This window comes from Phaethon lepturus, unplaced genomic scaffold, assembly GCF_000687285.1.
Source record: "Phaethon lepturus isolate BGI_N335 unplaced genomic scaffold, ASM68728v1 scaffold15672, whole genome shotgun sequence".
Classification (NCBI taxonomy): Eukaryota; Metazoa; Chordata; class Aves; order Phaethontiformes; family Phaethontidae; genus Phaethon; species Phaethon lepturus.
Genome location: NW_010524205.1, coordinates 1 through 18,742, shown reverse-complemented (window position 1 = coordinate 18,742; position 18,742 = coordinate 1). Strand labels below are relative to the sequence as shown.

The 18,742-nt window shown below is 39.3% G+C and overlaps 1 protein-coding gene across 1 annotated transcript in view; it reads right to left on the bottom strand.

The window, feature by feature from the left end:
• Positions 1–15,615, bottom strand: part of LOC104617130 (pecanex-like protein 2) — a gene marked incomplete at its 5' end in the record, with an annotated part of 59,772 nt that extends 44,157 nt beyond the window's left edge. The window contains 2 exons of the mRNA XM_010282366.1: positions 10,301–10,428; positions 15,505–15,615. Of these exons, the coding sequence (XP_010280668.1) occupies positions 10,301–10,428; positions 15,505–15,615 (239 nt within the window). The remainder of the gene's footprint in view (positions 1–10,300; positions 10,429–15,504) is intronic.
• Positions 15,616–18,742: the final 3,127 nt, after the last annotated feature.

The following is an 18,742-nucleotide window of genomic DNA, read 5'->3' as shown; positions in this document are numbered from 1 at the left end:
GATTCCTGCTGTGAAGGAGGGGTTCTTTACTTTGAAAGAGAACAAAATAAAACAAAAAAGCAATTCCCCTCTGGGGGATGCAAGAGATGCCTTTCTATGGTAGATCCAAAGTTTTTTCATTGTCTGTGTCCAATGAATTTTAATCTGTCTTCCCATGACATCTAACAGGCAAGTCTAACAGAGAGGAACTTTACTATGCTGCAGCTCTATGATTATTCATGGGAGTCTGGAAATAAAAATACTCCACATTTCTGTGTGAATGTCTTACGCTGCTGGCACTATAAATGGAAGACTTAGCATTAAAAACACAGTAGTAGCAGTAGTAGGCTACGACAGTGAGGCAGGAGGGTGAATGAGGAGATGGCAGAGTACACAGGCATCCATGAAGATTTGAAGGAAACCAGAGGCAAAAATGGTGGTACTAATGGTACTAATGGTAAGTGTGAGGATGCCCAAGTAGTTTTAAATCAATATCATCTAAAATGCAGAATGAGTTCAGTGCAATTGTAACAGCAAAGGCTGACAGCCCCTTCGTGCACAACCATGCCCAGGTTTTCTGGGCAGCTGCATGGAAGATGTGCCTTAGGTTTAACTCACATTAATAAAGAAAGATCTCTTAAAAATGGAAACAACTTCTTCCTGATCACTTGCTCTGAGTTTTAGACTTTCATTTTTCATGCTTTCTTCCTCCCCTCCTTCCCTGACTGCTCCAATGTTTCATTTAACAATAATAAAAAGTGGCTTTGATCGCACGCTAGGAAACTGGGGAAGGTATAACAAGTTCCAGTTGTTAAAGACAGAGCTGTTGAAGGACCCTTTTAAAACACAGGAAGATCTTATTATCAATAACATTTCCTGTTCTTAGGGTTTCTTTACTTACTTAAAAAGATTTTTGTAATTAATTCTGAGAGTTTCTTGGGTTTGGGATTTTTTTGTGGTTTGTTTGGGGTTTTTTGCAGTTAGTTTGGGTTTTTTTGCTTCATTGGGTTTTTGGTTGGAGTTTTTGTTCATTTTTTTTTTTTTAAGTGGGTGTAAACATCAGAACTGTGGTTATTTGCTGAGATACTACTGAGCATGTTTGTTTGGCATATTCTGAAGATGAGGTTTCTGTACTCCTGCAGCAATGGGGATGCAAATGAGATGCATGAATGAGATCAAAAGCTGAGTGCCCAAACATGGATTAACAGCCCACCTAAATGCTCTGACATTCAAAGGTTTACCTGGGGAATTCACCTCGTATTTGTAAGCCAGGTCATTTAAGCATCTGTGTACTTTAAAATATTCACTAGTGCTTTACCAACATGCCATCAATATCCCCACTTTTGTCTTGTCTACCTTGCTACTTCATTTCTTCCCCCTTGTTTGAGTACGATTTTTCTTTTAAAAGGCATTTAGTCACTATCTTCAGATTATTTTATACTACACAATACAAGGAGCTTTATAAAAGGATTATGGCAACTGCACAGAGATGTTTGTGCTCACTCGTGTCAGTGAAAAAGGGCTGGGACCCTGACATTCCTGTAAGGATGGGTCTTAGCACAGGACCTGGCCGTCACAGCTATACCTCACTGTCCGCAGTTCATAGACATACTTCTAATTTAAAAGCAAATGTGTTAATTACACACAAAAACATGCATCTGAAATACTGCAGGTGAGTGTTACTTTTCTGGTTTTCCCATCATGAGCCAATGTAAACATTATAGGAAAGATACTATGCTATGCTCAGCTCTGGGTAAAGAGCTCTGCAGGACTCATTCACCTGGGCTCTGCACTGGCTGATGGGCCCATGAGTGAAGTGGCAAAAGCCTGAGAAACTTGAGGGACCTGGAGAGTAGAAAGGAGGTGATGAGAAATGTGCTGGTGAAGATTTCACCAGAAAAAGAGAATGAGATCAGACAGCAAAAAAAGTTACCTAATGTTGAGAGATGCTTCAGCAAATGAGGCTGTTTACCTCCTTTACTCCACACAGCAAAATGGACATTGATTTAAACATTATAAAAGGAGGAAAGGACTGCAAGGCATTTCAGAATTTGTTCTTAATATTCTTTATTGCTGCTAACAAATTGCTCTTATGCTTTTTCAGCATGCACTATTAAAATATTACTTAAAATATTTTAATTGTCACTTTTAGACTTAGGGTGACTGCCTAAAAATAAAACTAGGAGGTAGAGATTGCAAGAAAGTATGAGGAAATACAAGAAAAAGACAAAGGTTGGTGAATGATGTCTTACCAAGAAAGCCTACATCAGAAATACTAGTTTAGTTCACTATAGGGTTTTCAATATATATATTTCGCAAAAAAAGATGAAGGGAGGCAAAAATGGAAGCTAACCAATCCATTCCACTGCTGTAAACCTGCGAGTGCAGCATCAGTGATAATACACTGAAGAACAAGAAAAATCTTACCGCTACTGTGCAGTTGGACAAAATCTTAAGACAGGGATAACTTTTAATATGTCTGTTTTTTTCATTGCAAGGACCGTTGAGAGAGTTAATCATTTACAGCAGTTGTTAGGTAGTCTCTACAGTACTCTTCAGACTGAAGAAACCTCCAACACATGGTTGAACTACATGGTATTCTGAGAGCAAACACTGCTAGTCAAAGGATTAAAAAGAAACCAAAACAAAAAAACCCTCTAGCATTCATCCAGTATTTATCTACTCCCAACTAGCACAAAGCTTCAGAGACAATTCTTGGTGGCAATGGTGACATAATTCTGCATTTTGCATTATCTCAGAAAGAAGCAAGAGACACTTTACATTTTAAAGAGGCAAATCATAACTTTACATCTTATAAGAGGCAACTCCTGAGGCAATTTGGGTCCAGTACATACCCTTCTACATCAGGAGACAACCTGGACTTGAGCAAGCTGCAGCATGAATCATTCCCTGCTGCTACCTCTACACAATTTATGTATCACCTCAGTTAGTATGGTTACACTTGCTGAACATCTCCTCTGTGATCTCAGCTTTTCCCCTGTCTTCACATCTTGACAAAAGTTGCTTGAGTAAGCATCTTCTTGAATGGAAGGTTTGAGTTTAGTGCTCCGAACCTCAGCTTGCCCCTAAATGTTTGATTCAGTTAAATCTAAAACAGGAGGTGATCCACATTATCCAAGCAAATGAGATAAGAATAAGCTTGCTGAGAACACTTATTTTTATGGAAATTCAGTCGATCCGTTTCAACAGGTTTCCAATACTCAACATGACAGAAATTTCATGAGTTTACTTGATCTTACCAGATTTACATAATTTGGAAGCTAAGCATTAGACGCACGGCTTATAAAATTTTAGTGCCACTGTATATCCACACAAGCCCTTAAAATATTGCATGCTTCCTATTTCTAATTTATGAGTCCATTCTCATCTTTCATGTCCTGTTGCTGCCTTCCTTTCCAAATATCTTTAAAAGTCCTCTTCTATCGTGCTCATGATTTCTTTTCCTCTGTAGGTCTGAGTTCCTGCTTATCAATGTCTGTTGCATTACCCTTTCAGATTTTTCACTGCATGCCTTTTCCTTTTTTGCCCATCCCTTTCCCTTTTCGTTTACCTCACTTGTGGTTCTGATCTCTGCTTGTGTTCCTGCCTGGCCTCAGCATGCATTCCCTCTCTGATGCCTCCCTTCTGCCTTTTTTCCGTCCTCTTAGAATGATTCAGTGAATTGGAGTTGTGAATGCATCTTTAACTCGGCAGGGAACTACAGAGCACTGAATCAGAATGCACTCCCAATTAATTATCACACATATGGCTCCTATTCAATTAGCCTCAATTTGTTTTATTGACTGCCACAGGCAAAATTTGAGAAAAGCAGTTACCAGTTAAAGAGATACTGCCAAACAGTTAAAATACAACTTTGAATTTTGCATAGCTTCTCTTAAGTGTGAAACTCTTGGCAACTCAAAAACCACTTATTTTAGTACCAGACCTATTTGATTAAAGGTGCCTGGATTCCCTCACCCATCCTTTCTCAGACAGCCCGGACATTTTCCCAGGTCAGTGTGATTCCACACATGGAATCTAGTGATGAGGTGAGGGGTGGGTTGGAGAGGAGATGTGCATACCTCCGTGCTACAGCAAGTGGCCAAAAGGGGCACGCATGCACACAGGGTCACTTACCCTGGGGGAGATGACAGTTCAAGACACTGAGTGGTAAGTAATTTCTAGTAGGGCTTCTTTCAGCCTGGGGCATTACCTGAAGCAGCACCTCCCACACCTGAATGCTGTGTCTTTGTCAATCCTCAAAGCCCTACATACCTGCTGAAAGGGATTAAAGACTCCCAAACCAGGCAAGTGTTGCAGGCACAAGTCCATGGGCAGTACTGGTGGTGTGCAATGTGAAGTTGTATAGCAGATAGGTACTACAGCAGGTAGGAAGGGTCTTGAGAAGAGAGTGAGATAAGTCTAATGAATGACATATAAGTTCAGAGGGCTCATGAAGAACTACGGCTGAAGTATGGACAAAGATGTTCCTTGTTCTTCAAACGTTTTGGTTTTCTCTATTCTCTCCCCCAATGCCAGAATCGTGGCCACACATGCACCTGGAGACCAGGGCGCAACTTCCCCAAGACCAGTTTATACTAAATGTTTAAACAGAGGAGCATTTTTTTTTCCCAAAAAGATCATCTTTATTGGGAAATCTGCCAGTTAGAAGATCAATGAAGGAAAAATAGCAGCAACTTGCTAACGCTTCAGCTTTTGAATCACTGCCAGCCAGGGAGTGCCACTACAGTCAGCAGGCATGTTGTACCCAAGGGCACCCAAGCCAGGCCTAAGCATCCCTCAGTACCAGTCTAGGCTGGATACTCAAGTATCTAAATCCCTTTCAAGCCTCCAGAAAGACTCTCACCAGTTTCCACATGCTTTGTGAACAGGACCAAGCAGCCCTTCTGATTTGAAGACAACATACCAAAGATTCAGACTAAAAACCATTCATTCATTGGTCCTATTTGTTTTGACTTGCAAGTCCCAGGTACTAATAAGCACCCATTTTGGTTTTATCTACATACTGATACTTATTTATATTATTTTGCTGAGTTCTACATTAACTTAACACTCAGTAAAAGCCTGGAGGAGCCCTGAGGCCAGTGAAGACCTCTCTTTAAAGAGCCACCATCAAAGGGGCTAGCATTCATAAAACTGAGTACTAGCTGATAACAAAGGAACTAGAACCTCAGTTAGACTCTAGAGTAAAGTCATGCAACTGGAATATAGTGTTTTTCTGGTCAGTTCATAAAAACCGGTATAGAAATAGAAGCAGCGAGAGAGAAACAGAAAAATTAGCAGAGTAAGAGAAACAGTTCAGAAGGAACTAAAAAGATTGCAATGAACAGTGAAACTCATGGCTGCAATGTGGCTTTCATGCCAGGTGGCTGGAAGTATTCAGAAAAGTTTGAACCCTAAACAAGGAGAACAGGCAGTGACAGTAGTCAGAACATAACATTTCTGAAGTGGTATTTGAGGAAATAAGGCCAACACTAACTCCTGTTGATTAGGGGAAAAAAGGTTCTCCTATGCTTAAGTTATGCTGTAATTGTTGACTTGAGAGGTTAATGTACCATTCTTTAAAGTATTCATTATAAATCAATGTCCAAGGCATTACTGAACTATAAACATTTGTTACAGTTGTTCCTCTGTAAACATCACCACTATGGAGGTCTAAGAACATGTGAAAAATCAAACAACATAGCAAGAAAAGACTAAAAAAAGAAATCCAGCCCTAAAAAGGAGAACTTGAAAGCTCTGAACATGCAGCTCCCAAACAAGGCCCACGGACAGTTACGGTTGAATAACGTTTTGTGTTTGGAGCAGAGGTTTTAGCAGCTGTAACAGATGAGCAGGCTCACAGGGAAACCAGATGCATTAGGCTGTGGTAAAAATAAGTATTTGGAAGTGGAAAGCCTGTTATTTTATGGGGGAAAAAAAGAGAGGGAGTAGGCAGGTACATTTCACAACTCCTTTTCCCACACACATGCATAATGTGGGGCCAACCCAACCTACATTTACACTGGGAAAACTCTTCCCATTCCACCTGCAGGCTGTCCACCATGGGCAGGTTAAGTGAGCTGGTAGCAAATAAGAAAATACCAGCTGCACTAGATCTGAGGCAGGGCAGGATTTCCTCACCCTCCATTCCCAGCTGTATTAACTTTACAGGTGGCTATTTTCCAGACCACAATGATTGGAACAACAACACAGTGATACACTTTTTTTAAAAGATGGAGAAAAGAAAGGCTTGCTCACATATTCTTAAACACAGAGAGATGTGCTATAATGCCATTCTGAGATAAATGGCAATTTAATCCCCAGCCTCTTTAGAGACACCTGACAAATTCAGCTACACCACGCAGTAATTCACTCGAGACCTTTCAAAGCAAATGCAAGCTATGCCTTACTCAAAAACAGGCATTGAAACAGATGACCGAGAAAGAATAGAAACAGGAAAGAGCAGGAGAGATGAGCAGTTTGTAGGCAGCGAAATCTCCAGATTCCTGGTGGCAGTTTGCTGTTTGCAGGGACAAGTCACAGCTGCAGCAGAGAACAGGCTGCTCAACATAATCCAGCAGTTAGACCCACTGGGGAATGAACGTAAACTTCCTACTCTGTTCTGTCCATTGTCATATCTGAGATACAAAGCACGATAAGAGGAAGGGAGGAGGGGGCAGAGTTGGCCCGCAGCGTGACAAAGTACTTAAGAAAAAAAGGAAAGCAGAGGAATGGAACAACAGTATTTTGAACAAACACTTTATGCTTTAAAGTGCCTATACATTAAACAAGATTTACTGCTATTTCCCTTTTCTCTGACATCTACAAGCCTAATCATTACAACAGCTGTGAAAATAAAGACTAAAACAGGACTCTTCAAACTGGGAAGCCCAGGCTAAGGGCAAGACAAAGCCAGTCTTGCATCAAACCTTTTTTTTTTTTTTTTAAAGAAAAAATTTCTCATAGTTGGACTCCCACGAGGCAGCCAGCTCATGAGCAGCAGGCCAGCTTTCTGATTTTACACCCCTCTCTTCTCAAAAACAATGGCAGCAAAAGCTGTAAAAAAAGGGGTTGCATGAGTTGTTCTTTCTTACTCACCTTCCCTATGGCCTTATTTTTAATTCTCCTTAAAGTCACCATTCCCTTTGCCCCCAAAAGATCCCTGACCTCAGTAATGTATTGGTGTACTAGACTCTGCACCCAGTGAGTACCAATGCACACACTATAAACAAATAGCATCTGCTGACTGCAGGGAAGAACACCCATGCTCTGTGCGCACACCGCAAGAGCGCAAACAGGCACAGTACGATTCCTGAATTTTGAAGAGCTTGCTAGGAATTTCACAGTTTGCTTACTGACAAAATTAATCTTTATTTTTTTTAACCCATTTGAGTTCCTCCATCTCCTTGAAAAAACAAACAAGCCATCATCTTAATTCTCTAAGACTTTCAGCTCTAGCTCACATCATCCGAAGTGGCAGATGCCCAGTCAGAAAGCTGAGGAATCAAACTCCTCTTTAGCCAGCAGAAAAAGTGGGACTAAAAGAAACACCAGAAATGCAAGATGTGTATGTGTGCACTCAAAAACAGCAGGTAGAGACAGCCAAACCAACGCTTTAAGGAACAGATGGAACAGTTGCTTACCACTCGGGCTACTGGTCTAATAGCCCAGCTCTATTAATTAACGTGGTACCCTCCACTTGCTTCTGTCTAAAGCTTCAACTTTGGATTCACTTCACAGAAAAGGAACTGGATGGTTTTTCCTCACCTAATTTCACACTGTTGGCCCAAATGAAATGCAAAAATAAGTTTTCCTTAAGTGAAACAAAGAAAAAAAATGCAGTTTGTTTGACGGCAGTGAAATGTGCATATATTGATGAACAGAAATTACACTCTAAGAAAGCAACTTCATTGATGACTTGGAAAAAAAAAACCATAATATTTTGATATCTAGTCTGCTAGTCAAAATTGTTTTCAGTGGGTCCAACTAAGAGGTTAAATTATAAAAAATATAAACATGGAATTGCCTACCTCTAGCTTCATATAAATATAAATGAGTTTTTATATAGCTAATATAAATGTGATAATTTAATGTAGCCATCAATACAGCAAGGAAGTGTTGGAAAGTGAATATGCAAAGCAGGCAAAACAAAAAAAGCTACATAAAGCACACTGAAGGTACCTTTCCCCGGGGCGAAAGCTCCTGTCAACAGGCAATGAGTATGGAAATAGCAAAAAAATCTGCCAGAACTTCTGCTTTGTATCTTCTACGAAGGCTGTTTTCTACTTCTGAAAGTTTTTTGAAGGGCAAGGTTGTGGGTTTTATATTTTAAAATATAAAAGACTATAAAAGATACACTAGAATGTCTAACAAACAGCAAAGCGTGATTTTTTTTTTTTTTTTTTTTTTTCACGAAGAGTCTAACAAACATTCATGTTGAAGACAAAGTTGCAGTTACTGCTTATTTTGAAAGGGCAAGTAGTGGTGGTTTAAAGGATGAAAAGGGTTAGGTTTTTTGCACTTGGCGTTTTACAGTTTATGGGTAAAACAATTAGCTTTGCTTTCAAAAATTATTAGCACCAGCTTCCTCGTGGGAAGCTTCCTCAACTTCCCTTAGTGGGAGTCACAGATGGTCAGTACTGACAAAAACAAGACCCTTCCCTTATTTACGGATCAAGCATCAGCCATCTTTTGAAATTTCCTTTGTACAGCTTCTGTTCATCTCATCCCAAAAGCCTTAGACAAACCAAAAGCAAATTAAAATGGTCCCCTGTATTTCCACCTACAATAACCTACAGATTCTGCACTAACCTAGCTATATGAAAGTGATATGCCTAAAACAGAGTTTGATTCTATAACTGGTACCTAGAAAAGAAGCCACATGCCTTCCAAATGCCCTGGCTGAAGTAAAATGTAGCAGATGTTAAAATCTCCACTTCCTACTTAATATTGTTCAAAGTTTCCAATCAAAAATGTAAAGCTGTCTGTGGGATTAGTGGTAGGTTCCTGCCTTCCCTTGACTCCCCTCAACGTCACTCCTATGAAATAATGAGCCTATTGACACCCCCCACCCCCCATGTGCGAGAGAGGATTTTGTTAAGATCTGGCCCCAGTATACAAAACTCAGCTCCCCTCCAAAGGTTTCCAGAAATCTCATCATACTCAGAAACAAATACAAAGCCTCTTTATATGACTTGGCTTTGAGTAATTTCTTCATAGATGAGTACATACTCACCATCACAAGTCAAAACCAAACCAAATAAAACTTTTCAAATTAATCAGACTCTTTTCCCTAAAAGGGGGGGAATCACAGCGGGAATCACTGTAATTTCTAGTTTTGAATTCTCTTGAGGTGCTCAGATACATCAGTGGCACCGATACAAGAAGCGTGGTAAGTGTATAGCCCTTCTCACTGCTCCAGCCAAGTCCTGATTTGGCCAACACAATTTTCACTCCGCGCCTCCGACTGCTGTTCTGCAGCTGCAGTAAGTTACTCCGAGCCTAGTTACATGTCAGTCGGGGGTGAAGAGCTCACACACTGCCCAGAGTGCAGGGCTCAAAGGACCCCCCATAGTCACTGAATCCAGCCCCTAACGTTGCAGATCACTCATTCATCCCTTGCAAAAACTACCTCCATCTGGAAAGGGAAATGCTTCCCTGTCTCCAGTACTCTTGTTGGGAGCCCATTAGATCCCAGTTACTAAGAGCTTTCAAATCCTACGGGGTAGAAGCAGCTCTTTATTCAGTCTTTCCAACATTCTGTGTTTATGTCCTTGTCAAGCTGAATGAACTGCAGCTAAAATCTGACAAAACCAACCAATTCTTAAGTCAAATTCCAAGATCATATGTAGCAAGTAATGACAATACACACTCATCATCACTTCACTATCAGAGTTACCTGCCACATCCCAAATGGTAACATTTAATCAGGTTAGTACAAAATATACTAATGCAGCCTGACTCCTGGTGCCACAGGCTTCACAGATTTAGTTGCTAACACTAGCTAGGAAGACAAAAAAGGCTGACAACTGGGAGTTTTACTGATTATTTTTTTCACAGTTTTGTTACAGTATGTCTGTACAACAAATGCAGTATGACACCTCATCTGTAACATACTGATAATCGTTTAAATACATTTTCAGAAATAACCAAATAATTATTAAATAGTAAACCACCAAAATAGAGATTCAAAGATTAACCTCTCATGCCCTAAACAATTTAAGGATTATCTTTGGAAAGAAAAATACCTTCAGAAATTAAACTAATGAGAGCAAACCTTTACAAACAACAAATATAGAAAATTTTTGAATAGTCTTACTTGTAGTTTTTCTCCCAGAACTTGATCGGTCTCGCATATGATGCGATAAAGATGACGCTACCAAGAAATGGACTCAGTGGTGTAGAAAAGACCGAAGTGGCCAGAGTTTGAAAAAAAAGCATAGCAGAGTCTGAAAATTGCAAGTTAAGGTAACACAAATGATTTCATTATACTTTTAAACCATTGTTGAGGCAGCTCTTTGAACTATTTATTTTTGTTTTTTTTCCTGTTATTATTTTACCAAAGAGGTGGTAAGGAAAGGCAGGCAGGCAGTGCCAAATTGCCAGTTACCAGCATATCATTGGTAGCTCTTCAGTGCTATACAGCTGTAACGGAGGCGACGTGTCTGAACAGAGTACGTTATTAGCAGGGTGACCCTGTCTAATCTCTGCCTGAGGACGGATCCTGAGCACAGGCAGAGCAGTAAGTGCCCTTTTCCAGCTACCTAGTGTACCTTCTATAACACAAACTGCCTTTCTGGAGTCTGACACAGAGTTTAAAACACAACCCCCATTGGAGTCTTGCTCCCAGTGTGTCCAGTATTCCATTCTGTGAGTTTCTCTTATTTTGGAATAAGCTAGTACGCAGAGAAACAACTATGCCTCTATAATCCAGCCTGCTGTCTTAAAATCACGCTTTCATGTTAATTCTTACTGACAACTTAATATTCCATGCTGACTGGAAGGTAAAAAATGTTTGGCATTTCATACTTTTTGAAATATATATGAAATGGGAAGGTGAGGACAGGGAATAGTAAATATCATACAAACATAATGAATGCCTGAACCCATAGCTTACTTTAAATGTGAATTTCATATTTCAGATTGCTGGAAAGCAAGTTAGGAGATGGATAAGGGTACTGAAAAAGATGCAAGTTAAAAGGAACATGATTAAAAAAACCCAAGCAAATGAAACGTTAGGCTTTAATTCTTCATTAATTCCTACCACATCCATGAAATCTCAGGAAACAAGTTTCCAAGTTGGCGTAAGAGACCAGTTGTCCTTCCTTACACCTCTCTTGGGAAGAAGATGCTAAGTAAAGAAGCCATGAAGTAAGGACACACTATCAAAGCACAGCAATTAAGCTCATCTCAAACTAAAATTAAAGTCAAGTCACCCAATAACCAGTGTCTTTTAGACCACCCTCATAGTAATATCCTGTATGTGCTTCCCACAGTCCCTGAGACTTCACAAAAAACATTTTAACACATGCAGCGTCATTCGTGGTAAAATATTTCCATACAAAAGGCTAGCTAGGCAGGCTTTCAAAGCAATTTGTAAAATCTACAAACAAGTATTTGCCAAAAGATATCTCTCAAATCCCTCAGACTTATTAAGAGAGTGGTCTGGAACGGTGTCTTTGTGCATTAGAGAGACTGGAAAATGAGCTGCCTTCAATGTCTAAAGCTCAAAAAGCAGCAGAGAGCACAGAGCACGAAGCAAGTGCATCAAAAAAGTTAAACTGTCACATTACACCATAGTTATAACCAGCATTGGCTGTGAAAGATGAACAAGTATTTACAAGCGTCAGATAAGGGAAGGAGGCACAGGAACTGAAGAGACAAAAAGGGAACAAGAGGGACAGATAAGGACAGCAAATCAAGTTTTCTAAAGAGAGTTCTAATGTCATGATTGATTTAAAAATTTCCACCATCATGAGTTAAGACATTTAGGACTGCGCTGTGAACTGTTTGTGTCTAAGACATAATCAGTAGCAACAGTTTTATTTTTGCTAAGACACAATGCTCTACTAAGTGTACGTTGGAAAACATTTCCCATTTGACTTGGTCAGAGTGATTTTTTACTGCTTCATATATGCAAGCTTGTCATGAGAGCAAGTAACAGCACCTGACTCCCTTACATATAGTTGATGTGTACAGTGGGCAATTATCTGTCATCAGGGTTTTTTATTTGATGGTATCCATTTTGCCTTTATGAGGTAATTCTTTTTTATTGTTATACTACTGCTTTAATTATGTCTAAGTAAAAAATATAAAAGTAGTAACAAAAACCTTCCAGGTATACCTTCTTACTCTGTCACAAGCCAAGTTTCCTGTGTACCATCTTTGTTAGGTTATACTGTGTAGAAGCAGAACTTGTTTCTTTGTGAATAATGGATTTTAATATGGCCAAAATAAAATTTTGAGACAAAAAAAACCCTAAAAACTCTTCAACATGAAATAAAACATTCGTTTTTGAGGATTAATTCTTATCATTTAAAAAAATCTGTTTAAGTTCACATCTGCTTCAAAACAAGTAACTGACAAAATTTTCCATCTCCTTCTCTTAACACAAAACTACACAGTAAGGCCAGCCCAAATCCTCTGTTTCTCAAAACCCACATTTTTAATTGCAATTATTATAGGCCAAAAATGTTTAGTCACTTCCAGGCACATGATCACATAGAGGATGGGAGAACTGAGTGTCACAGGGCTTTCTTTTCTGATGTTAGAGCAGTAACCCTGAAACAACCAAAGCAGAAACTTTCATAGAATCACAGAATTGTTTGGGTTGGAAAGGACCTTTGAAGGTCACCTAGTCCAACCCCCCTGCAGTGAGCAGGGACATCTTCAACTAGACCAGGTTGCTCAGAGCCCCATCCAACCTGACCTGGAATGTTTCCAGGGATGGGGCATCTACCACCTCTCTGGGCAACCTGGGCCAGGGTTTCACCACCCTCATGGTGAAAAATGTCTTCCTTGTATCTAGTCAAAATCTATCCTCTTCTAGTTTAAAGCCATTACCCCTTGTCCTATCGCAACAGGCCCTGCTAAAAAGTCTGTCCCCATCGTTCTTATCAGCCCCCTTTAAGTACTGGAAGGCTGCAGTAAGGTCTCCCCAGAGCCTTCTCTTCTCCAGGCTGAACAACCCCAACTCTTCTCAGCCTGTCCTCATTGGAGAGCTGTTTCATCCCTCTGACTCCTCACAACGAGGATAATCTGAAGTACAAAACCCTTTCTTTCCAAATCTCATTGTTCATTTATTAGATAAATTCCTCCTTTGACTACAAACTACACTGACTTTTTCAGTGCGCTGATAATTATAAAGACATACTCTTGTCCTACCCATTTAAACGCTGGGACGTGAAGTCGCAGATCTCTCCTCAAGCCAGAAGTCCATTCCCATTCCTGGTTTTTAGGGATTGGGAGGGACTCTGAGGGGTCCCGTAGTCTATCTAGCAGACAGGAGGCAGGATAAACTAAATCTACATGATTCCTGACAGATGCTCATCTATATTCCTGAAGATCTCTAATAGTGGAGGCTCCACAACCTCCACCAGGCAAAGCTCCACATGTGTTGCCCTTCATGCCCTGCACGCCGGAATCAAATGCATTAAAGCATGCAGAACTACTCATATCACTGAGCTCTATGGCAAAAGTTCACCAAAGCACTTCGAAATTTAAAAATTTATGTCCCATTCGCAGATATGATTTAGGCAATTAAAAGCCACAAATAATTAACTCTGCAAAGAAATGGCAGACATAGTGCCTCTGCAAACTGCAACATGCATTCATCATTACTGTTTGCAGGGTTATGGTAACAACAAATAAAAAGACCATGAAAAAAGGCAGAGTTATTGTTGTTGTGGGAATAGTAACTTGGGCACTTAACCAGTATCCTAATTGCAACATTGCCTTAAAAGAGAGATTTGTATTTACAAAGCATACTATAAATATAAATAATAGAAAGCTAGTCTAGATCACTTTAGCAATAACTGTGTAAATAAACTAAACCCTTAGTTAGCTACTTACAATTTTGCAAAGCTTCACTGGCACTTTTATCAAGAGTAAAGTTATCACTGCACAAAATATTTGTGACCAAAGGTAAACTCACTGCAGTATAATCTTAGTTCTTCAATGTTTCACTAAATTACCTTACATAGACTTCTCCTGCAATTCACACCTACAACAGAGATGAAAATATTTTTTCGTTGTGAAATTCTGGAATAATTTGCTACAAATCACTCAAAATGCTCAGACAGATCTCTGTTTTTATAGTACTTTCCTTTCATAAATAGCCAATCTAAAGCTTCCCCTCTGGGAGTTATTCTGTCTGCACTTCCCTCTGTCCAAGACTCCCATTTATTCTTCCTATCTAGAAACATAAGTGTTGTTAATCAATGCTGCATATAATTCAATATATCACAGCAAAGAGCAGAGGGGAGAAATCACTCACAAGGAGGAAAAAGCACCGTGGGATGAAAGGGACAAAGACTTAAGTGCGTGTATCTAATAAACAATACAAAGTAAATTCTTTGGTAGATCTGAACTAAAACCACCTTGTCAACTCTTCTTCCACAACTTTGGTTAGGAAGGAAGAAATGAAAAGTTAGTCTCTGAAAATGCTTTAGATGTCAATAAAGTTAAATTTGTTCAGTTAAAGTGTTGTATTTAATTTTTTATCTTTTTCCTGCATTAAATCAAGTTTTTACCCAAATTAGACTTTAAGCTGAAAAACTCTTGTTCCAAAAATCCAATACATATTTTTAACCCTACAGACATTTGGGGGTCATTGAACTCTGTGTTTTACTCTCCATATCCACAAACCCAATGTTCACAGCCCTGGAACAGGCACTGAAAGAGATTGTTTCCAAAGGACTCCTTTGGTGTTGAGGAACATATATTGTTACTCATAAAACTGAGTGGAAATGTTAGAAAGGAGAATGGTTCTCAGGATCACAATGAAAAACGTATGTTAAAATGTTAAAATCCAGCTGCTTCTGAAATGGGGGGTGGAAATCAGGACAGTTACAACTGAAATTAATTTGTACCTGCAATACCAGCTAGAAGCAACTAAGAAAGTAAATAATATTTTAGAGCTTAGTCAGCCATATGACCAGCACTTCACAAAACTAGCTTCTGCATACATCAAAGTCCACCCAAGTTGGAGCTAATACCTCAGTCATGTTTCTTTTTGGATGCATCAAAAGTAAGTGCTGAGGACTGTGGAAACAAGTGAGCTGCAGAATGTGGCTGGATGGGAAGTGAGCAGGCATAAACAGACCAGTTTGAGTAGAGTTCAGTTTCCCAGTTTTGGATCCCATGCAGCCAAGAAAGCAAGCTGTATCTCTCAGGAGATGCTCCAAGCATTTTCACCTTTTAAAATAAGTTACCTAGGAATTGTGCACTTTGTTCAAACAGTGTGAATAAATTACATACATGAAGAGGAATTTAAGAGTAAAGAAAAATGAATTTATAAAGGATATGAGGTATTGCAAAGAGCTGAGCAAAAACATGGAACGATGATCCCCAGGCAATCTGCCAGGGAGCAATGTACGTCATGATGAACTGTAACTTCTGCAGTAGGTCCCACAGCTGGAAAAAAAAAAAAAAAAGGAAAAAAGAAAAACATGGTGACTTTTTAGGCACTGAGATAGTTTCAGTACTAATATCTGAAAGTGACACTTTTTAGAACTCTGCCCTGGAATCAATGTGAGAGAAATTATCTTGTATTATTAGCTTTCAAGGGCATTAAGGCCTTACTTCAGCAAGACACAAAAGTATATTCTTCATTTGAAATTCAAACTTGCAATGAGGTAAGTTTTTAACCACCATACTGAGGTGGCTCCCAGATTACTTTTCTTCAAAAGCATGTCTGCTTTAACTAGAAAGTGGAAAAACAGGTTCTGATATTCACTGCATATATCACACTGCCAGTCAGATGGTTACAGAAGAGGAGACTCCAGGAGAAACTGGATATAGCAAACAGAGGAGGCTCAAAGTGTGACACGTGTGGCTCTGCACATGGAAATCAGACTTACTTCTCAAGAACACAACATTTTCATTTTTTGAATCGATAGGAGAAGCCATCACTATGTAAGCATATGTTTGGCGTTAACCAGGAATCGTAGCTGCATTTTCAAGATCAAACCATCGTACCATAAAAATCTAACATTCATATGAATTTTTCTTGTGGTGTGGTACAAATTGAAAAACACACCGAATTTACTTTTGCTTCCTGTAAAATATGCTTGGTGCTGCAACTAGCAGTTTCCAATTCAAAAATTATATGTCCTTATTCCCTAGAATACATTTTTTTCTGCCAGCTCTCCTGGCATCAGGCCAAAACAGATCTTATGTCTCGTCTGCACTGGGCCATCAGATTCATATTGCAGAGTAGGTTCCTGACAAACTGTCAGGAAAGATTTGGCCATCAATAGACATTAGTTCTCAACACACACACAAGTTGACAGTGAAACATGAGTATATGCAATATTCCATGCTCATATAGCAAATACATGTTGGATTTCCTATAGTAAATTTTTTGAGTTAATGAAGAACAAGACATTTCCAACATCCTGAAAGACATCGAGGCTATATCAATACTCATATATTAAATGCTTCCAGGGAACGTTCCCAGGCACTAGTATTGTGTATGTTGTTAAATTGCTAGAAAGGTCCCTGGGAAGGTTTTGGTCTGGTCCAGATAGCACTCTTCCAAGCAATCCCCAGGCAACCTTTTGAATGGAAACCCTCCATGATCCATTTCCAGGTGGCAGTTCCACACCTCTACACTTCCCCATGACAGCTGGCCTCAGGGACAGAGCATGGTCCTAAGCACACTTCATTAGTAGTATGTTGACAGTCAAGAGAGGATGCACCTTCACTGGTTCACTCATTTTATCTGTCCTTAAGTTACCACCCCCAAGTAACTCTTGGCCATCTGCATCCACATTGGCAATGCACTTACAAGATGTTTCATTGAGCTTCTCTACGAATTGTTGTAAATTACGCAAATTAATTGGGAGGGAGGTAAGAATGACTAATAGCATTAACGTGTTCTGGTCTTTGTGCTACCAAACAATTACAGAAGCAGCTGCTAACTCCAGTTACAAACAGTGCCATGCTAACCCCAGTTACAACTTATAAACCTTCCAGCTGAGATGAAAGCAGCACTTCACATGTTTTCTGTGCCGTGGCATGACTCAAATTAGGAGCAATATACAAAATGCACATTATGTTAACTTTTTACAGGCACACTATTTAAAGGCAGCAGAGCCCTGATAAAAACAAGCTGTTATATCTCTTCAAGGCACAGCCTGGGTATCCCTACTTAGTTTGAGAAATTCACATCTTGTCAACTTTTTTTCTCTGAAAAATATTACATGTGACTGGAAAACTACAGCATCAGTTAAAGTAGGCAAGTAAAACTGAACTGAAACTAGAACTGACTTTTTATTTATTTGAATCCTGTTTAGCAGATTATGGAGTTGCTTTGTTTTGCTTAATTTTTATTTATCTGAAATATCTGAATGAACAACTGGGAAAAAAACTGCATCTGCTAAAAGATTTAAGTGAAGGCTGAAAAAGCTAATGACTCACATCTGAAACCTCAAAAATTCAAAACTGCAGCACAACCCAGCACAGTTCAGCTTGTTACAGATTGAAATCACAAAGCCATAAATCACCCCAGCTGTGCTCAAACCTCAGGGTTCATCAAAAGGTTTTCAAACCTCAAATAAAATTCAGGTTTTGCATTTGCTATGAAACCAAAACCAGGAGGAGACCCTTCTGGCTTCTTCCATTACATCGTTTTAATCATTCTTTCATATTTACACATTCTTGCAAAACAGGCCATGGACCCCAAGCTCCCTGTTGCTTCTAACAAGCCCTATTACTTCTACATCACCACTGCTTGAACTTGGTGTTGTTTCTTCCAATACTTGCCTCAGCTAGTGTTTCTACAAAACAGGCAACGGAGCTCATTTCCATTTGCAAGGACATGAACATAAGAAGAACACTCTAGAGAACCTCTCTTGGGTTTTGAGAGCCTTATGACACTGCACCTAAAGGCCTGGAAATGTGTGATTTTCAAGCTACTGCTTCCATTAAGAGTTGTCAAGTGCCTCTATTACCACTTAAATTATTGCTTCCAGGGCATGTTCTGCAAAACACCTTAAATGTGCTATTAGCATTTCAGATACGTAACTATAATTGCTAAAGGTGATGTCACCTAGCAACTATCATATACAGATTTAGGAAAGAGGGACCTTGCTTTACATTTTCTCTTTTTAATTTTGTTAGCACCATCTGAAAAAATATTTTTCCTTGTCAGTTTTACCCAATTTACAATATGCTTTCTCATATATCTGATATAGGAACTCCAAGGATTCACAAAGTGCTATTGTTTTTCCTCACAGAAAGAAACTGAAGCAGATAAAAATTGCCTTCATAAATAAGAGGAAGCTGATCTTCAGAAACAGCCATTCTCTTACCCCAGCTACAGCTAAGTGCATTTCAGCCTTTAATAATTGTAAGACACTTAGCTAAAAAGAAAAACCTTCAACATCTTTTTTAAATTCACGCTTCTCCTTAACATCCTTCATAACTTTCACCCTTCGTATTTTTCCTTTCTTTTATCTTCCATCCATCTATAATGCGGGCCTGGTAAAAACATTTATCTAACTCTTTAGATCACAGAATCACAGAACCACTAAGGTTG